This window comes from Hyaena hyaena, unplaced genomic scaffold, assembly GCF_003009895.1.
Source record: "Hyaena hyaena isolate Hyena2069 unplaced genomic scaffold, ASM300989v1 scaffold_273, whole genome shotgun sequence".
Lineage (NCBI taxonomy): Eukaryota > Metazoa > Chordata > Mammalia > Carnivora > Hyaenidae > Hyaena > Hyaena hyaena.
This window is the reverse complement of record NW_024080904.1, coordinates 392,535-414,614: the sequence shown is the minus strand read 5'-3', so window position 1 is coordinate 414,614 and position 22,080 is coordinate 392,535. Positions and strand designations below refer to the sequence as shown.

Below are 22,080 nucleotides of genomic sequence, written 5' to 3'. Positions count from 1 at the left end.
ATTAAAATTAAACAGAATTTAACATTCAGCCCCTCAGTCATGCAAGTCATACTTCAAGTGCTCCACAGCCATGTGCGGCCGGTGGCCACTGTATCAGACCATGCGGGTGGAAAATGAGATAAGACATGAACATATATATTTAATATAAAGGAAGTGGTCTACAAGGAATATATATTAAGTTTTCTGAATAAAGGTATTCAAATCTGAATTAGGGGAGGGAGGAAGGAGGAGGAAGCAGGGAGAATGGACATTTCCATAAAGAAAGTAGCTTACAAAAGATGGAGTTCTACCGGCAGAAATGGAAGAAAGTCACAGAAATGTAAAGGCAGAGTTTCTTTTCTAGGATTTGAAGTGTAGGCAGAGGAGTAGTAAGAGAGAAGGGAGTTACAGGTGGATTAGGTGGGGGGGGGTAGATGCCAAGGAGTTTGCTATTAATTCTGTAAGGGGGGAGGGGCGGTCACTAAGGATTCTAAGCAAGGGAGAAATCACCTTGGGGAATGACCTTCCAGGCTGTGTATCTGCTCGAAGGAAGGCGATGGAGCAGTCTATCAAGAGACCTGGAGAGAGATGGTAAAACACCAAGAAGGGTGAGGGAGATGAGGAAGGAGTGGCTGCAACGGGATTTTAAGATAGAAGGCTGTCTGGAGCACCTGGGTGGCTCAGTCAGTTAAGCGTCTGACTCTTGATTTCGGCTCAGGTCATGATCTCACAGTTTGTGGGTTTGAGCCCTGCATCGTGCTCTGCGCTGACGGCACAGAGCCTGCTTGGTTTTCTCTCTCTCTCTCTCTCTCTCTCTGCCACTTCTCTGTTCTCCCTCTTTCTCTACCTCTCAAGATAAATAAATAAACTTAAAAGAAATAAAAAAGACAGAGGACATTTTGCCCCACAAAAGGATGGCATGTGTATGTCTAACTATAATTGTGGCATGTGCAGTTCCCTGTGGCTTGCAGTTCCCTGAAATAATTTCCTGAGCCAACGTCTTTGCCCCAGAAGAATGATCCAAGAAAGGTGATCTTTTCCACAACTACTTGCCAGCCCATTAACCTATACTGCAGGCTCCTTTCCCCCAGGCCCACCCTCCTAAGCTGCTTCCTAAGCCACCAAGGGCTTATCATCCAATGAGAATCGGGTAGACTAAAAGAAAGCAAAGGAAAGAGGAAAATGAGATGGAGAGAAGAGGTATTTAAAAAACATGTGCTGGGGAAGTCAAAACACATTCCCGGCCACTCCTGCTGGAGATTTTATGGAGCGAGTCATCCCCAAAATGGGTTTTGAATTATACTCTGCACCTCATAAAACACAGGCTCTCCAGACAGCCCGCTCTCACGCACTGCCCTCTCACTACCTGCCCCGTCATCCCAGCAGGAAGGCTTGCTGGGAGGCCCGGAACAGTGCAGGTAACCCAATGGAGGCAAAAGAACATGGGATGAGGCGGACCGGGATCTACATTCAGATGCAGCCCCAGCCTTTTGAGTTTAGGCGCAAGGGACTGGCCTTCTCAGGGCCTTGGTCTCCCGCTGTGCAAGGAGTGGGCTGCTCTGGGTAGGCCTGAGGGCCCTGAGTTCTAAACTCGGATGGCCTGGAGGGCTGGAATGTGGATGGACACAGTTACAAGACCCCTGTACAACTGTGCATGTGGATGGGAGGGGCTGTATGGGGCGAGCAAGGAGGACTCGCTTTAATTCCTTCACAAGGCGATGGAAAGATCAGGTGTGGTGCGGTCGTAGAGGGAAGAAAATCTTCAATAACGTTTATTTATTATTATTAATATCAGGCAAAGAAATACTTGGGATGGCATCAGGAAGTCACCATGACCCGAGAACTGGACTGTAGCTCCATCCCCCATGCAACATGCAAGGTCAGCCCACTATCTAAACCATGGTTTCCTTACCTGCAAAACGGAAACGGTGTTGGGTGTCAGAACACAGGGAATACAGTTAATAATATTGTCCTCACTCTGTGTAGTGACAGATGGAAACTAGACTGACACAGGAAATCATTTAATAATGGTACAAAAATACTGAGCCACTATGTTGTACACCTAAAGCTAATATCGTATGCCAGTTACACATCAATTTTTAAAAGGCCACCCAAAAGGAAAGGGACATTAAGGACGAATGCTGTGCAGCCCCAGGAAGGACATGAATGCCAAGAGTCTAACGACTTGTGTCCCTGACTCATCTCTGTTACTGTTTTCCCCTCTTTGTTTCTCAGCTTTATTGAGCTATAATTGATGCGTAACATTATGTAAATTTAAGGTGTACAATGTGTTGATTTGACACACTTACATATTGCAAAAGAATAACCACGGTAGCATTTGCTAACACCTCCATCCATGACATGATTACCATTTTGTGTTTATAGTGAGGACACTTAAGATCTCTCTTAGCACCTTCCACGTATATAACATCCCTGTTACCTGTGACCGACATGCTGCACGTCGGATTCCTAGAACTTACTCACCCCACAACTGGAGGTTTGTGCTCTTTGACTGTCTCCCCATTTCCCACACACCCAATAACCACCCTTCTAGTCTCGGTTTCTAGGAGTCTGGCTTTCTGAAATTCTACATAGAAGTGATGCCACCTCGTATCTGTCCTTCTCTTCTTTATTTCACTCAGCACAATGCCCTCAAGATTTATCCACATTGGGGGCACCTGGGTGGCTCAGTTGTTTAAGCTTCCAACTTTGGCTCGGGTCATGATCTCACGGTTCGTGGATTCGAGCCTTGCGTCGGGCTCTGTGCTGACAGCTAGCCCAGAGCCTGGAGCCTGCTTCAGAGTCTGTGTCTCCCTCTCTCTCTGATACTCCCCTGCTCACGCTGTCTCTCTCTCTCTCAGAAATAAATAAAACATTAAAAAAAATTATCCACCTTGTCACAACTGGCAGATTTCCTTATTTCTCATGGCTGAATAATATTCCATTGCGTGCATATACATCTTCCTTTTCCATCCATCTGTTGATGGACACAGGTTTGCATCCTTATCTTGGCTATTGTGAATAATGCTTCAGTGACCATGGAAGTACATGCATTGCTTTGAGATCTTGTTTGTATTTCCTTTGATGTGGAACTGCTGCATTATATGGTGATTCTATTTAAATGTTTTTGAGGAAACTCCATACCATCTGTCATAGTGACGGCAACAATTTACATTTCCACCAAGAAGGCCAATGGGCTCCCTTTCCTCTCCTTTAAGTCAGAGTTGGGGGCAAAATACTATCTAAAGGTTCAACCACTAAAATTTCTGTGACTTAATGTCTCTGTCAACCTGAAACATGTATATATTTCAAAAGCTTTTAGCTGGCCTTCTCTCTGGTGACTGACAGGTTAACCAGAACTCTCTATTATATCTGTAAAATGTCCTGAGGTTCACAAGCCCTGAATGCTCACACCATTAAGGTACTTCCTCCAGCATCCTTAGGACATGTGGCTGTCAATTCAGTTGCATTTCTAACAGAGGACCAATTTGCTTCCTAAACCCGTGGATGCCTGTTATGTTTTTTGTCATTTGAAAATTTAATGAAATGTTATGCAAATTAAGAAACTTTATGAGCATCAAAAGGACGTGGCTTCTATGAGGACTAAGTTGATTTTACTATACAAATTAAGAAAGTCACTTAAATATTGCTATTGAGCTAGGTCAGGTGTGACAACTATAAAAATTTAGAAAGGAATCATAAAACTCTAGGAAAATGACTTGGCAAGCACTTAAGTTCTCAGTCCCCTTTAATGAAACCAACAATGGAAACTATATTTGGTGCATTATTAGTGTGGTTTATGCAAGAAAGAAGGCACAAAACTCCAATCAGCTGACTCAGACTCAAACAAGGGTTCTGAAGTCCACAACAAATAACAGTAACAGGCAAACATACACACTTTTACTTATCGTAAGTTACAATGAAATGTTTAAGGTGCATTATTATTATTATTATTATTATAATTATTTTATGATTCCCTACTTTAATAGACTTTTCTATGAACTGACCAGCCACCAATCCACACAGCCTCCCAAATGAGGGTTTCTAAAGTAAACAACTCGGGGCGCCTGGGTGGCTCAGTCGGTTAAGCATCCAGCTTCGGCTCAGGTCATGATCTCACGGTTTGTGGGTTTGAGCCCTGTATCTGGCTCTGTGCTGACAGCTAGCTCAGAGCCTGGAGCCTGCTTCAAATTCTGTGTCTCCCTCTCTCTCTCTGACCCTCCCCTGCTCACATTATCTCTCTCTCTCAGAAATAAATTTTTAAAAATATTAAAAATATTATTTAATTAATAAATAAAATAAATAACTCAACTTAAACCCAGGCAACCCTTTCCTGAAGAGTCTGTCTCCACATTCAGGTGAGGAAAAAGCTTAAGGTAGAAGAGGAAAAACTGCTTTGTCAGCAAGTTGGATACGGTGTCAGAAAGAAGAGAAAACCACCCCTGACTCATTGTGATAACTGACTCCCTTGCTGGGTCCAGTTTCTCCTTTTAGTTCCCCAGATGGAAGAGTCATTATTGGATTTTCCCTCTCTCATATGTATCGGACTATATGTATAATGTTTGTGTGTAGGATACATGGATATATGTGTTACATATAAACACATATAGCATTCACACGTTTATATACACATACGTACTACACATATACATTTTTTTTTTCCAAGCAGGAGTCAGTAAAGAAGAGGACTCCCTGCCTGAGGACTGAAGTCTATCTGGAGGCAGATTCTGGGGCATGTGCATGCATGGAGCAGCTTTGTAAAGTTGGCTTAATATCGAATATAAGAAGGTCAATGAGCTTTCTCCAATCACAGCACTTCCATAAAATATTACGGCAGGAACATTGCCCATCTCCTTCCTAATATATTGTACATGGGGCACAGAGGATGACGCTGTGTTCCACCCACAGCACTGTGCTTCTACAATGTATTTTAAAGCCATGGAATCTTTATTAATATCCCTGAGTTGCTTGTAAGAAACTTGCAGAGAGACACAGGACAAATCACTTTCTCTCTGTCACCAAGGTGGCTGTTCAGGCACGTATTAATTCCACAAGTCCCAGCAAATTCTTCATCATGATCATTTCTGGGGACTGAGAAGGGGCAAAGGAAAGACATTCACGTTTTCCTTTATAATATCCCTGAACTGTTTGCATTTAGTACAAGCTTTTATGCTTTTCATTAAAACTAAACCAAAAATGACTAAACATGAGGGGCGCCTGGGTGGCTCAGTGGGATAGGCGTCCAACCTCAGCTCAAGTCATGATCTCCCAGTTCATGTGTTCAAACCCTGCATCGGGCTCTGTGCTGACAGCTCAGAGCCTGGAGCCTGCTTTGGATTCTGTCTCCCTCTCTCTCTGCCCTTCCCCTGCTCACACTCTCTCTCTCTTTCAAAAATAAAGAAACATTAAAAATTACTAAGCATGCATGCACTAGTTGCTGGAATTACATGTGAAAGAGAGAAGGTGTTTAGCTTAGGAAGGCTAAAGACTAGGAAGAGAGGCAGACAATTATCCAATAACAGTATTACCATGCAACAATGGACAGCAGTGGGCTTGGGAGAGAATAATCTTGGTGATGCGGGAAAGTCATCCTGGAAGCAGTGAGAGTACATTCAAGCTGGATCTTAAAAGATGGGTAGTAGCTATGAGTAGCTATGAAGTATTTTTTTAATGTACATACTAGGGGAAATCTGACAACTAAGTGGGCAAAATTTAAATTCTATTATTTATATCTTAAATTTTTTAATGTTTCTTTATTTTTGAGAGAGAGAAAAAGAGACAGAGCATGAGCAAGGGAGGGGCAGAGAGAGAGGGAGGCACAGAATCTGAAGCAGGCTCCAGGCTCCGAGCTGTCAGCACAGAGTCCGACACGGGGCTCAGACTCACTGACTGCGAGATCATGACCTGAGCCGAAGTCGGGTGCTTAACCAACTGAGCTACCCAGGTGCCCCCAAAATTTAAATTTTAAATGAATATTTTTGTCTCAGTGATTGGGCTGGATCCATGTGTTCCTAAAGTGTGGTATGAGGGATAAATTTAGATGTCATGTAAATATAAACATTCATCTATTTGTGCATATATGTAGATATATATATATATATATGTTTTCTTTAATAGTTACACATTTACTCTTATAGGCCATCTTCTATTTATAGGAAGTTATTCTGGTGTTCCATTTGTGATAGTGATACAAAGATTCCTTTTAAAAATAAATGCAGCTAATCCCATTTATTATGTGACCTTGCACAATTGACCTGATCTCTCTGAATGGCCATGTCTTCATCTGTAATATGGAGATACTAAAAATACCCATGAAAAGGATTTTTTTTTTCCCTTTAAATCAGAAAGTACAAATGTTATCGCCATAGACTGTGAACTCCTTGCATTTCTGGGCCCCCAGGGACTGGGCACACAACTGGGATGTAAGAATCATTGAATAATGACTAAGGGGCTTAGCTGCAGGCAAGGGGAGCTTGAGGTGAACCAGGGTTGTAGGGGATCAGGGTTTCTCTAGAAAATGCGAATCGAACTCATCTCTCATGCAAACCCCAGCTGCTAGTAGTAGCTGCTGAAGACAGTGCATTTGAGAAGTGAGCCAAAGCTGAGGAAGTTGATTAGCAATGTCTGATCATACGTATTTTCCATTTATTCAGAACTTCATTCAAGGAATATTTACTCAGTGCCCACTATGGGATGGGTGTGGCTCTAGGCACCTGGGGTCCCAATAGGTAGACAAGACAGGAAGGCTCCTCCTTTCTTGTGGAGGACCCTATGCAGTCCCATTTCCCCCAGCTTCTTGAAGGAGAGCTGGCTGCTACAATATTCCTCAATCTTATCTGAGGCTGGAAGAGGAACTGTCTTTATTCAAGATCTTCTAGCAAGGGAAAGGCAGAAACAGGACGAGAATCGAAGGCATTTGCCTCCCAATGCAGTATAGCCTAGTATTCAGCCGACTTGCAAAACCTGTTTGGTTTGCAGCTCTGCCCTTTCTCAGCCACCAGCCTTCCCATTCGTGGGCTTGGCTCTCTGTTCCCAGGCTGGGAGCGGGGAGCCAGGTGAAAGGGGGGCCCTTCCCTTAAAGGCAACTACAGTTTGGAGAGGTAGCTCTGAGAGGCCAGAGGAATCAAGTGGAGAGAGAAAAGCAGGGAGGGAGGGACGGAGCAGTCCGGCTATTCTCAGACAAGTAATTGGTCAGCTTCTCCAGTGTCCCTCCCTGGGGGAGTCTAGAAAGAAAGTAATTGAAGAAGGTTTCCTAACAAATTAGTGTGAGACTGGGCTTGAAATTTTGAGTTGCACCTGGATTCAGAGCTGAGGGTTTGATCTTCAGAGGCCCCAGGAAGGATGCAGAGATGGGGGGAGGGAGGGAGGTTTTATTCCTCTGCAGCAGCTCTCAGCCTCTGAAACTCCAGGAGGGAGCCCTCTTCTCCCTCCAGGGCCCCTGCTGAGCTGGCGGGGCGAGAGGAACCTCACAGATCACAGGGTTTAATCTGAGCCCATTAGAAGTGGGGGGAAGCCCGAAATGCAGAAGGGATGGAGGCACAGACGCCCAACAGAACTGAGACTGCACCCCAGGACTCCTGGCTCGTAGACCTGGCCACCAGATCACCCTGCCCCCTGGGTTCTGGGAGGTCTTTAGTCACAAGACCCCCTTTGAAGTGCCCTAAGTCCCTCCAACTACAAAGAAAGTAAGGAAGGGGCTGGCCCTAGGGATTAAGGTACAGGCCTACTTATTTTTGTTTATTTAACAAACATCTACGTAGCATTTGCTGAGTGACAGGCAACATTCGCTGCTCTACATGCTCTATGAACTTTAGTTCTTGAAACCCTAACAATATCCCAAATAAGCCACAGAAAAGCCCAATAAGGCGGGTAGCCTCTAAGGTGGCATTCACAAACTATCCCTCCTAAGGTTGTCCATGGGTCATTCATTTGGTCATAAAATATCTACTCAGCACCTGCTACATGTTGTACCCTGCACTTTGTGGTTTAGGGCGTGAAAAGATGAGCAAGGTACATTCCCTACCTTCAAGGGCCCGTTAGATAGACTTTTGAAAATGAATGGAATAGAATGCTAAGATGGGAATGTATACCAGGGTGCTACTTTGGTCAGGGAAGACTTCTCGGAGGAGGTGATGTTTAAGTTTTGTGAACAAAGGAGAAAGTGGAAAATGAATTCAGGGAAGAAGACACATTTTTAGGATTTTTAGGCTCTGAAAAGGAATTTTTTAAGAGAAATGAAAAACAAAAGGATTTATTTGTTTGTTTACTTAAGATAGAGCTAGAGTGGGGATAGAGGGGCAGAAGGAGAGAGAGAGAAACTTAAGCAGGCTCCATACTCAGTATGGATTCCAACACGGGGTTGCATCCCAAGACCCTGGGATCATGACCTGAGCCAAAATCAAGAGTCGGATGCTCAACTGACTAAGCCACGCAGGTGTCCCAAAAAGCAAAGGTTTTAAACAGGAGAGAATGAGAAGATCTAATTTTTTTTTTTTTTTTTTTTTTTTTTTTTTTTTTTTTGGGAAAAGATCACTCTGACTACTGAATACAGCAAGGATGGCAAACGTTTTCTGTAAAGGGGCAGTCAGTAAACATTCTAAGCATTGTGGGCTGGATACTCACTGTTGCTCCTATTTCAACTTTGCTGTTGTAAAGAGGAAACAAGCTTTGACAATCCATATACCGGTGTATAAGCGTGGCTGCATTTCAGTAAATATTTATTTGTGGATACAGATGTTTGAATTTCACATAATTGTCACATAACATGAAATGTTACTTTTCAGCGGATTCTTTTCACCATGTGAATGAATGAATGGATGGATGGATGGATGAATGAATGAAGTTTACAGGCTGTACAAAAGCAGACAGCAAGCTGGATTTGGCCTGCATGCTGAATACCATATACTATAAAGAATGGATGGGGACAGAGACACAGCCAGAAGACAGGAGACTGATATAATAGTCCAAGTGAGCAAGGCTGGTGGCTTGAATGAAGGTTATGGCAGTAGGAAATTAGAACTGAGTAACATTGAGAGTCATTCTAGAAGTAAAACCAATAAGGTTGGCTGACTGAAAGAATGGGGGACAAGAGAAAGGACATTTCAAGGATGACTCCTTCGCTTGAGTGATTGGATGGATGGGAGTCCGATCTCCTGAAACAGGGGAGATGTGGGAAGAGCAGGTTTGGGGAACAAATCACGTTGTTGCCACTGTGATCACTGATGGGAGACAGAGAAACAGAGTCCCTGGGGCGTGCCAGATAAAATATAGCATGTCCAGTTAAATTTGAATTTCTGGTCATTAGAGAGTCATTTTAAGTGCAGCTATGTCCCAAATATTGCATTGGGCATAATTCTAACTAAACAAGTATTCATTGTCTGAGATTCAAGTTTAACTAGACATCCTGTATTTTTTTTTTTTGCATCTATTTTTATTCACGAAGTATGGCAATCCTAAGGGGGTGGTGAACATTTTGGGGGAAAATATCTCTCTCTAAGCCTTGGAGGAGAAAGAGAAGATTCCTCAGAGGAGGTCCTCGCTGACGCAAGGCTAGGAATTGACCAGGTGAATTTCACAGGGATGGTAAAGGCATTCTAAGCAGAGAGAATAGCATTTCCATTCCAGGATTGAGCAAGGAGAATGTTCCCAGTGCCGTCAGAAATCTGCAAGAAGTCAGTAAGGCTAGAGCATGAAGCACCACAGAGAATGGCAGGAGGTAAGGCTGAAGATCTATCCAGGGGCCATCCACGCAGGTCCCTGAAGGATACACTATGGAGTTGCCATACTTCTTAAGGTATAGATTCCCAGGCCCCTCTGGGTGCCTCAACAAGTCTAGGAATGAGAGACTGGGTTCCAAAGTGATTCTTGTGAAGTTAACTTTAGGGGAAATCTGGGAGCTTTCCCTCCTAAAAATCCCAAGAGCCTAGGAAGTTGCCTCTGATTCTGAATCTTGAAAAGAGTAGCCCACGTAATCAAAGCAAAAGCAGTACAGTATGAGCATGCAGCCTCCCATGGGGACTGACCCCTCAGGAGGAAACTCTGTCCATGTGGAGGGAAGCAGAAGGTCCAGAACGTTCACAAAACCATACCAACTCCCCAGCAGTCACTCTGCGTCTGGCACCTGGTTCTCCTTGGGCGCTGTCTCTCTGCTCAGTGCAAGTAGCCCAGCCTGTCACTGTGACTTTCCTTGCCACCCCACCCCCTTCCCTCCTCCGCCCACAGCCACCACTGAAATGATTCCCCCAAATGCAGCTATTACTGTGACTGGAAATCTCTTTACTGCTGATTCTGCTAATGGAAATGTTCCTTCCCTTTTCGGCTGCTTGCAAAGCCACTCGTGACTTTCCCGGGTGCTTGAGAGCAAGGCTTTGTCAACCAGCCACCACCAGAAGGGAGAGAATTCTGCCCCGACTGCCTCCTACAACACCCACCTGCTTCAGGCACAGGCTCTAAGAGCTTCTCCGTCCAAACTATCCTCAGACAACCCTGGAGTTCCCCACTTCCCACTGCTTCCGGAGAAGGAACAGAGATCAGTGGTCAATTTCATCCCTTTTTTGCCTGGCTGGGGTGGGGAGGTGTGAGGATAGCCTTCAGGGGAGAAAGGAGGGGGAAGGGAAAAGGAATTTGCATTCATTATTTATTCATACCTCCGCCTCTTTCCAAAAAAGGATTCCAGGTGGCTAAGAGGCTTGGAGCACAAACCTTGCCAGACTGCTGTGCTGGGTGCTTTGCGCATAAGATCTCTGTAAGGATCCCAGGCTTAGTGTAAGTAAAAACTGAGTGCGGTGCTAGGCACTCATGAAAATCTAGTTTATGGAGGGAGGGCTCTCCAAAAATAATGGTCACAGCAGCCCCGAGGAGTGATCATTATGTTGTCTTCACTTTACCGATGAGCAAACAGGCTCAGAGAGGAGGCACACAGAAGTCAGCAGTTAAGAAGTAGAGCATCTGGGATTTGATCCCGGCGCTTTTGGTCATCGGAGCTGGAGCATGTTCCACCCCAGCACATTGCCTCTCAATCAGGGGAGCTGGGTTGGAGCCTGGATTAGCTCTGGGATCGTGGAAAATGTATTTCACTTTGCTAGGTAAATGAGGGAGTTGGTCTGGATCTCAGAGGCTTTATTTTACCCAGTTCTAATAATCTAAGAAAAGTATACACTATTTGGATTTTCACAGCATTATAATATATCTAAATATTGCAGATTATTATATGTATCCCATATGTATAGATAACGTAATATCAATTCCATTCTCAAGGCGGGAACATAAAAACTGCACGTTGCTGCTAAGAAGATTTGGTGGACAAAACTCAACATGGGGTGGAGAGGAGTCCGCCTGCTCGAAAGGGGGCTGGATCACTGACAATGAATGTCCTGGCAATTTCTAGAAAGAGAAGACAGAGCTTCTCCACATGACTGAAAGGACAGGTCTTCACAGGCCTAGCATAAGGAGAGAATTCCCTAAGCACAGAGAGAAGAGGAAAATGGAAAAGGAAGAAGGGAGTGCAGTAAGGAAAGAGGGGGTAAGGAAGGACAGAAGGGAGAGAGTGGAGAAGACATGGAAGTGTACGAATTTGCTACGAATAGTCAGGGGATAATGAGTGACATCTAGAGAAAACAAGACCAGGCCTGGTGCTCGTGGCTAACTGGCACGGCACAGAGCCGGAAGGGCCTGGGGAGATGCTGAGTCAGCTCCTGGCAGCACAGAAACATGGTGTTCAGTCCCTTGGGCCTGTGAGGCTGTCACACCTGTATAGAAACGTCTTGGTAATGAGAGCAGGAAGAGATAAAAAGTAAGAGAGGTTGTCAAAGAGATGGAAACTGAAGAGCACTCCACGTTGGGTGCAGCATTGGAGGAGGGAGCACAGGGTTTAGAACAGAACAGACCTGCCTGGGTTTGGACCCAGCCCAGACATATAATAGCTGTGTGCTCTTGGGCACCTTCGTTCGCTTCTCTGAGCCTCCGTGTTCACCTAAAACGTGGGCTAAATCAGGTATTTCAAGCTCATGGAGAGGATGAAGTAAGAGAACAGATGTACCAGCATGGCATCTGGGGCATAGTAAATGTTCAATAAATGTTCTCACACAGCCTACTTCATGCCAGATGATAAAGTCTGGAACACCAGGTCCCCCCACCCCTAGAGGCCCAGCTGCCCTTCCCCGAGGTGAGAGGAAGACGCATCAGACTAGGGGTCAGGAAACTGAGATCTGGCTCTCACTTCATCACCGTCTTGCTGCGTGACCTCAATTTTCCCCATCTTTCACACAGAAGCGCTTTGCTTAGATAATGTCCTAAGTTACCATATTTGGTGATTCCAAAACCATGCTGTATCATCTTCCCCAAAGCATTCGATGCCTCTCTGTTTGCCACCATGCAAAAAGTTCCAATCCCTTATCTAGCTTCCATGATTCTCAAAAGAACATCTTCCCTAAACCTGGCACACTTTCCTCCAATCAAACTGACCTCATTATGTATCCTATAAACATCCTTAGAATATCAGGGAGGTAGTGGAAGGTAGAGGAAATGGAAATGGCTGGGAAAGCTCAAAGAGGGACGTCTCTGGGAAGGGCAGCATTCCGGCTCAGATGTTAAGACTGATGAGTGGAATTCCAACACTTCTCCAGCTTTGCCCAGTATGGACGCCCATTCTAGGCCACCATCATACCCCACCTGAACAGACTCCTACAGGCCTTCTGCCTTCCGGCTTTGCAGAGAAACCAAAAGTAATTCTTTCCAAGCCTAAGTCAGATGTTGATACTCTTTGGGTAAAAATCCTGCCTTGGTCTCTGCTTCCTTCAGAGCGAAAGCAAAACTCCCCACAGAGGTCTGTATGGCCCCTATGTGACTCCCCACTTCCTCTCCTGTCCTGCACTTCTTTGCTCACTCCACTCTGGATGCACTGGCTTTTGGGCTACACTTTGGGCATCCCAGGTGTGCTCCCCAGTCAGGTATTTGCTGGAGCAGTTCTCTGCCTGGAATGTTCCCTCCTAGATGGCTGTTCTGTGAACTCCATCACCTTCAAGTCTTGGATCTAATCCTACATTCTCAGTGAGCTCCTCTCTCTCTGCTCTATTTAACATGAAAACCGTCTCCTCATCTCCAAAATTTCCCTTTTATTTAATTTTCTTTTGTTCATAGAATTTATCACCTTCTCACATACTACCTAATTTTATTTATTATGTGCATCATTAACATCCTCTCCTCGCCACACACCCACCCACACCCTCACTGGCTCGCTTCTATATATGAGCTCTCTGAATACAAGAATCTTGGTCTTTTGTTCTCTGTTGTGTCTTAATCACCTGCAATGGTGCCTAGCACACTTAGGTGCTCAATAGTTGAAAGACTAGTCATTGTTATGTTACTCTTTTTTAATGTTTATTTACTTACTTATTTTTGCAAGAGAGAGAGACAGAGCCTGACACAGGGCTCAAACCCACAGACCGCGAGATCATGACCTGAGCCGGTCAAATGCCTAACTGATCGAGCCACCCAGGTGCCCCTCTAGTACTCTTTTATATTGATAGAGGTTTGTCAAGGTTCCAGTGTGCAACTCCAGTGTGAGGTCAAGAGAGGCTGCAAAGCTATGGTGACATTTAAATTCAGTCTGGAAAGGTAAGAAGGAATTTTCCAGCGGGGGTGGGGTGGGCAGAGTCACGAAACAAGAAGGGAAGTCTCTTACCATAGGGCACTCTGGACGGAGTCTGATCCTGGACCTTATACGACAATAACGAGCTTGAACTTCACACTAAGAACCCTGGGGAAGGAGTGAAGGGCTTTATAGGAGAACTGCCATGATCGGATTTGGGCTTTTAATGCAATCATGCCGTCTGCAAGTACGGACAGTAGATTAGAGGCAAAGAGACCACGGAGTTGATGCTAAAATTGTAGTGGACAGAAGCGCTGAGGTCTGAGACTCTCCCTTTGACAATGGGGAGGGAGAAACGGTTCCTCTTCAGGTGAAAACCCTAACAGTTTACACCTTACAGCATCCCCGTCAAGGTTTCACTCACAGACTGGGCTGCTTGCGTGTTCTGGCACGCCAGTAGGGAAGCTACGGCTGTTTCAGTCCTGAATCTTACACTGTGTGGTCCCCATCCATCCCCCTTCCAACCCAAAGGGACATCTTTACGGTGGGGCTGTTGTCCAGGAGAACTACAGACAGCAGCAAAGAGCCAGAGGAAGGAGAGCACAGGAGATGGAGAACAGAGGCAGCCGGGCCAAGCACTGCTTGCTGTCTGCCTCCTTCCAGGGCAGAAAGGCTGCAAGCTCTCCCAGGAGGGAGAGAAACCAGCTCCCTCTCGCTATAGTTAATCTTCTGTTGCCACTAGCTGGTCAGTGAGAGAACTTGGGAAAGCATGAGCTCTGTAAAGGAAGCAACCCCGTAAAGCTGCTCTGCCTCAAGGTTAAATCCGACTTTCTTCCCTTTCCTGGAAAAGAGCAGGCTGCTTCTGCTCACCCCCAAAAGCAGCTGGAGTAAAAAGCAATGAGGCTTCCTCCTCCCCCAGAACAAAACCTATCAGCTCGGGTTCTCAGGAGAGATTGGAGCCAACCAGCTGGATACTTGGGCAGGAGAACAAATTCAGCTTCCCCAGGGATATTTTTCTCCCTAGATTTTGATTTTTCGGGTGGTGTGTGTGTGTGTGTGTGTGTGTGTGTTTCCATTTGTTTTTTGTTTGTTTGTTTCTCTGTTTTGGGGGGGGTTGTTTTGTTTTGTGGGTGTTTTTTTTTTCAGGGAGAAGAGAGAGTTTGTTCAACCAAGTTTCAGACACTGAGATGTGTTTACCCAGAGCCTTGTGTTCAAGATCCAATGTGATGGAAAGAAGCACAGAGTGGGACCCAAGGCCACTGGGTTTTAAGTCTGAACTGCTGCTGGTCCTCAAGAAGCTTTCTTCCCCAGTCTGAGCCTCCATGTTACCGTATAAAACACTGTGTGCTCTGAGCCATCATGGTCATGTAAAAGTTTTCATGACTTACTTCACCCAAAGACGTCGCTGTCGCTCTCCACCCTTCTCTCCCAGAAGCACATGTGTCAGTACTGTCCTATGACAGCCAAGGCCTAATTTACAGCAAAGCAAGGACGTGAGAAGCAGATTCTGCTTGCCAGAGGCCATTTCCAACCTGCCGAACTTGCTAGAAATTAAAATTATAGAACACTCTTGCAGCCTGAGGGCCTAGTTCAGGAAAACGATCAAGCTGTGGGTCACACCAAAGCCGGCAGAGCTGTGCTATCTCAGCTGGTGTCGCTGATCCCCAGAAACAGCAAACCTGGCTGGCCCTGACTGAACTTGAGCCTCTGCAACGCAGCTGAAGAGAATCCACCTCTCTCCCTGCCCCACTGACCTCAGGAGCCTGGGACATTCTGAGGGCAGATAACACATCTCTATCTGTCCTGATTATTAACTACATTTCATCGGATTCGAGCTGGCAAAAGTGGGGATGGGTGAGGGAAGTCAGTGGAAAGAGGAAGAAGACTCAGACCAGAGACCATTGAACACCCACATAACTGCCACCCTTATTTACAATATCCCAGGAACCTGGACCATCACAGCAGGACGGGACCTCGAGTCTGAGTGCTACTACAACACTTTATTTAGTGATAAGGACCTGGTGCCCAATTGAGAAAATAACATATATATTTTTAAACCTAGCTTTGTTGGAAGACATCAAATTCACAGTCTTATCCATGCCAGAATCTCTGTCTCTGACCCATAAGGAACACTGGGACTGATTTTTTTTTTTAATGTTTTATTTTTCTAGGAGAGAGAGAGAGACAGCGTGAGCAGGGGAGGGTCAGAGAGAGAGGGAGTCACAGACTGAAACAGGCTCCAGGCTCTGAGCTGTCAGTCAGCACAGAGCCCGACGCGGGGCTCGAACCCACGAACCGCGAGATCATGACCTAAGCGGAAGTCGGATGCTTAACCGACTAAGCCACCCAGGCGCCCCACACTGGGACTGATTTTAATGAGAAGTCTGTGGACAGAACTCCCTACAGAAGACCCAGATTACTACTATTTGTATGTTTTTTCCTCCCTCTTAATAACTGACATCAACCTGCAGAATTAAGCCGGAAACCAAAAAGGGCAGATAGCCTCATTGTCTCCCAGGACTCTGGCTCTGCCACAAAGTTGTGTAGTCTCTACTTAAAGGTTCCCATAATCATTAGAGGCAGGATGCTGAGTTCTGGACATGGATCCCTGGGAACCATCCCCTAGTATCTGCACCTTTTGAACCAGACAGAAAAAAAAGCACGTTCCTTATTCACTGTTGACATTTGAAGGAAGTTCCTCCTGCCCTTTCTGAACTGTCCCTGTTAGGCTAAATTCTCTGCTTCTAGCAACCCTTCTGATTTGGTGCCTGGATCCTCATTCCTTCCAGAGGCTCTTCTCTTTTGGTAACCATTTTTGTCTCTATTTTAATGAATCTTTGCGGACCAGGCCAATCAGCTTCCTGCAAAAAGCATACTTTTGGGACAGAACTTCAGGACACTTTCCAGGTTATTTATTCTCATACAGGTGCACTGAGACACACTAACAGAGAGGCTTTCCTTTTATGGACCCTCCTCCAAATAGAGAGTACACTCCTCGGCTATGTGATTTACATCACGGAGGCTTAGTAAGAAATGTTAACAATGAGCACTTACTCAATATTCTCTTTTTCCCCCTTTTGCTGAATCAAGGCTGGTGGTAAACGGCCCAGTCCAGCCACCGTCAAGTGTAGGAAGAAGGATGTCATGTGGGCATGAAAGCTAAATCCAAGAGCGGACTCCAGGGCTGCCTGGGGGCAAGTGAGGACTGAGTGATGCGCAGGTTCACCTCTAAAGCCCTGTACTGGCAGTTGCTCCTGTTTAAATGCTTTCTTTTCAATCAGTCCTTCCCAACACCCTGTGTTACCAGCAAAAGAAAGGAGACAGTGAGATGCAAGAAGAGCTAGTCAGAGGAACAGAGTGCATCAGGGCACTTCAAGTTCATAGAATCTCTACACTGAAGGATTATTTTAGGGCTTCTCTACCCACTCATATTACCACACAACGCACTGAAGCTCTGGGGATAAATGACTTGTTCAAGGTCAGAGGGCCACAGACGAGATTTCCAGATCCTAACCAACACTAAGTTCCCAAGCTGTATCGGAGCTACCAACTTCTCCAGTCTATCCCCCAAAGGCCTCACACACAATTGTTTTATGTTTGTTTGTTTTTTTTCCTTTCTGGAAGTTTCCCCAGCCTTCTCTGAATCTACAAAGATGCGTCCCCTCCCTGATGTTACAAAACGTGTAATCTCCATCACTCACTGGGATCGTTAAATAGAATGCCCTCTGATATCCCATGAGTCATGGAACTTTGAGCCAGCAGGGTCATCCAAGGTCATGCCTTACCTTCAAACTCTCGTACTTTGGCACCCTAGTGTAACCGAAGTTCCTGAGAAATGTTGCTGTCATGTTGATGACTGGTGTGTTTCTCTCCAAGACCATGCACCACGCCCTCCATAAATGTAACCAACCCCTCAATGCATCTTTGCCAATGCCCCACTACCAAGAATGTAGGTATCTAGTAGAATGAGATTCCAGTTCCAGGTCTGCTATTTACCCACACTGTGACCTTGGACTAGGTACCTGACCTCTCCAAAAATGCTTCCTAATCCATTAAATTATTAAATGGGAATAACATGAATGGGAATAACAGCAATACCCACCTCATGTATTTTATGTGAATTAAAAATAAAAGGTAAGAGTGAAGCTCTTAACATCTCATTAAGGATTCAATAACTATTTCTTGATCACTTTCAAGGAAATTTACTGTCCGTGCTACTGACTTTATATAATCAGATTCTAAAGAAGAGGCCCAGACACTGAAATTTGGGGAACATTTCAACTCTGAGGCAACCTTCCATCTATATAAAGCAGGCTAGAACATGATGGGAGAGGAGAATATGAAGAGGCGTTACCAATAATAGAGTCAATAAGTGGAACGAGAGAAGCAGAATGGAGGGAGACAGGGCCAGGTACGCAGGTGACTTTGGTGAATGGGGATGGTAGGCAATGCATGCAAAATAACCTTGAGGGCTGCCAACTAACAGTAAAATGGAAATTGTACCTTTTGTTTGTTTGTTCACCCCAGTTAATGCCAAGGACATTTTCCCACCACCAACTCTGGGCCCACAACCCAAAGCATGGCCCCAGGGCTCCGGCAGACACTACCACCCCCTAGTGGTGGCTCCACACACCCCACTATTGGCAGGATTTGGCATCTGCTGATTGCATAGGCAATTGTGGCTATGCCATCTCCAAATCCCTTGAACTGACCAGGAAGTGGTGAAAGACTCATCCAAGACAGCAGAGACAAAACACTAAGCAAGGATGCTTAAAAGGTCTGGGGATGGAATGATGGGATGGAGCTACCTTGGGACCTTATTAAGGCCATAATTGACTCATAGTACCCACACCCCCACCACACACACACACACACACACACACACACACACACACACACCCCGGCCCTCGTTTCCAGCCAGCCTGGCCCTCCCAGAGCTCATTGTGCACTCCGTGTTTACATGCAAACAGTGGAAGACCAACACAAATAAAAAACCCACGTCTCCCTACACAGCTCCTGCTACACTCGGCCATCTGGTGACTACCTCGCTAGCCAAATCCCCCGGAGGGAGCGCCTGAGCTGCCAGTCCAGGGCGCTGGGGGGAGAAGAAGGAGGCGGGACACAAAACCCTACATGCATCCCAAGGGCTCAGAGCTGCCAGGGAGGACAGCAACCCCCCACTCCTCAGCAGGCAGTCCCCAGTGGCCAGGCTCAGCTGTCTTGCCTTGCGTCAGAGAAGGCAGAAGGCTCCAAGTGGAGGGCGCCTGGAGACTCTCCAGCTGATGCTGGGGTCCTGGGGGATTCAAGACTTCCAGCTCCCTGCGCAGCTCCTCACTCTGCTTGCCCAGCTCCCAAGCACCCACTCCCTCTTGAAAGCCGAAGTTTTAAAAGGCAGAGATTGCCGACTTCAGGGATTCTTCGGGGACTCTCATAGCTGGCTGGCCCAGGTCCTCCACATCCTTGGGGAATGGGAATGCTCCGCGGTCGTGGCTTCCAGGTCATGCCATACCCAAGAATGTCCCCCTCTACGCACTTATTTCCACAGCCCTTTAGGGAGACTCCCACTTCTGACCTCTCAGGACACCCTAGAATAGAGAGATCACGAGGATGGAAGAAGTGTGAAACTGTAAGTGGTGTTGAAGGCACACCCTTCGGGTCGCCACAAGGACCCTTCCCTGCGAGGAGGCGGGACGAGTTAGCCCTGAGCCCAAGGTGAGCTTTTCGCCCTAAGAAACCCCATCTCCACTCTCACCCCTTCCTTTGAAATGGACAGGCCCGCAGGTGCACGTGGGAAGAGCTACTGGTGTGTGTGCATGTGTGCATCGGTGCGTGTGTGTCTGCCTGAATGTATGTGTGTGTCGCACGCTAGACGCGCCGCCGCGGGAAGTCCCCAGGGAACCCGCGAGGCGCACTCCCGCCGCGCCTCCCCGAAAGCTCAGCAACGCTCAGGTTACAGCCGGCTGGGGAGAGCCCCGGGGCCACCCACCCGAGGCCGGAGCGCGGGCGCCGGCGCGCCGGGCACTCCGTCAAACCTCCAGGGCCCGCCGGCGTGAGAGGGCAGGGGGCGGGGTCACACAAACACGTTTTAAAACACTATGGCTCCCAAGAGAGAGGATGCTAGCCTCCGGATTCGTCTTTGGGGTTTCTCGGGCAAGCGAAGAGTTAACCTTGGAGGTGCAAGCCGGGATCCCGAAGGCGCTCCACCCGCGAGACGCCGGAGCCGAGCCGGATCCCGAGAAGGCACGGATCCGGGGCAGGGGGGCCCGGGAGTCTCCCCGCGAGCCCCCGGCGCCTTCCGGGCGCTGTCGTGGGCCAGACGCCGACAACCAATCGCGCCCCGCGCCCCCGAAAGGGGAGGAGAGCGAGCGATCCGCGAGCGCGGGAGAGCTGAGTGGGGACGTTTTCGTAAACGCTCCCCGTGATAATTAAGCTATCAATTACCCGGGTGGGAAATCAGCCGCGCTTCCCACGGCTCCTCGGAAGGGCCGGCTCCTCGGGGATCGGCGCGGGGAACCAGCAGGCAGCGAGCTGCCGGCGAACTTTCTGATTAACTTTTCCATTTGAGCCCCCACCCCACCCCCACCCTTTTCCTCTTCCCTTCGGTTTTCTGGCCTTTAAGTTGTTATTCTTAGCCCAGCGGGTGCGCGGTGAGGACCAACCTGCTCTCCCCCTCGAAGGGGGAAAGAAATGCGACTGCGACAAGGAGGCTGGGGGCAGAATCAGAGAATCCGGAAGGGGAGACCTCAGAAACCACTCAGTCTTCCCCTGCCCCATTTCACAGATGGCCCAAACTGAGGCCCGGGGGGCGGGAAGCGACTTGGCCAAGGTCACGCAGCCTACTCGGAGGCCGAGTTTACGCGGGTTGGGCGATCCCACATGGGGCTTCTCTGCTCGGGTTCGCGAGAAAATCTGTCTGGAAGAGCCTTGCCTCCAACTCCAAGGCGAGAGTGAGGGGGCGGTAACCGCGAGCGGCCAGCGACGGTGCCCGGAGGAGCGGCGGGCGGGCGGGCTCGCCGGGTCCCCGGCTGCAACGCACTCAGCCATCTGGGTTCTCCGGCGTCGGGGACGGACCGCGCCTGGGCGGGCACACCGGGGACTGGCCCCCACTGCGGGAGCGCTGGCACGCCCCCGAGCTCCCGCCACGCGCTCTCGGGGACCTCTGCCCGGCTGCTCTCCAACCACCTGTACGCCCTCCGGGCCCCTCGGCTGCCCTCTCCCAACCCCGCTCAGGGCAGCCCGGGGCGGGGATCCCCAGGGCGCCCCCACCCGTCCGGCCCCACTTCGGGGCTCAGGGCTCCTCCGGACGCCGCGCGTGCCGGCGCCCAGCCTTACCCAGGGTGAAGAAGGGCAGCTCGGTGTTGTCCAGGTCGTCTTGCACGGCGATGCGCCCGGGCAGCTCGTTACGCACAAAGAGCAGGAGGCGCGACTCGGCGGCGGTGCCCGCGGAGCCGGCGGAGCCCGAGGACGCAGCGGCGGCAGCGGCCCCGGCCCCGGCCCCCGGCCCCGTCCCGGCCCCGGCACGGGCGCCGCTCCAGCCGATGTCGCTCTCCCGCAGGGCGGGCAGCGTGGACACCGTGACGGTCTTGAGCCGGCACGGGCTGTCGGGCTCCCGCGAGGCGGCGGCGCCGGCCAGCAGCGGCCGCGGCGGCAGGAGGAGCAGCAGCAGCAGCAGCGGCGGCGGCGGCGCCGGCTGGAAGCCGAGCCTCAGCCGCCCCCGGAGCCCCGAGCTGGGGCCGGGGCTGCGCCGGGCGCCGGCGGCCGCCATGGCGGGAGGGGCTGCGGAGCTGCGAGCGGCGGCGGCGGCGGCGGCGGCGGCGGCGGCGAAGGAGGAAGGAGAGGAGGAAGCGGCGGCGGCGGCGGACGCCGGAGCTAAGCAGGACGCCGGAGCCGAGGAGCCGTGGGAGCCGCTCGCCAGCAGCCCCCAGCTCCCGGCTCCGCCTCCCGGTCGGCCCTGGACCGCCCCCCCGCGCCGCCTCCCCGGGCCCCGCCGCCCGCCCCCCTCGCTGGCTCCCCCCCAGCAGACCCCGAGCGTTCCCGAGGCCCCGCCCGGCCTCGTGCAAATCCCAGTCGCCCCCTCTCCTTTCCCAGGATCCCCCAATGCCACCCTCACGGCGTTCTTTCGCCACACCACCCCTCTCCAAATTCTTGTGACTTAAGGACCCCTCGCGCCTCCTCTAATTCCTCCTGGCTCAACCCAGCTCGCCCAGCTTCACCCCGCCCCTGGCTCAACCCTCGGGCTGCACCTGGGGGCGCGCCTTAGCCCAGCCAGGCTCCAAGCCCCGCCCTCTAGGGGGCAGGGGGCGCCTCTTGATAGCCAAGACTTAACTTTGTCTCCCCAAGAGCCCAATAACAAATCATGGACCCCTTTCTACTCCCTAAAATAATTCCATAGCACCTCAGAGCCCCCTCCTCACCCTCTTTCCCGCAACTCGCGTCTTCAGTCTCAGACACCAGGGTTCCACCTCTCTCCTCCACCCAGGCCTCCGGGATTGCATTAAATGCTTGCAGAGCGA

The 22,080-nt window shown here is 48.9% G+C and overlaps 1 protein-coding gene across 2 annotated transcripts in view; it reads right to left on the bottom strand.

Annotated features, from left to right (window-relative positions):
• The window catches only part of ASTN2 (astrotactin 2), an 898,753-nt gene extending 877,421 nt beyond the window's left edge, over positions 1–21,332 (bottom strand). For both annotated transcript variants that reach the window (XM_039245856.1, XM_039245858.1), the window contains exon 1: positions 20,900–21,332. In XM_039245856.1, the coding sequence (XP_039101787.1) occupies positions 20,900–21,332 (433 nt within the window). The remainder of the gene's footprint in view (positions 1–20,899) is intronic.
• Positions 21,333–22,080: the final 748 nt, after the last annotated feature.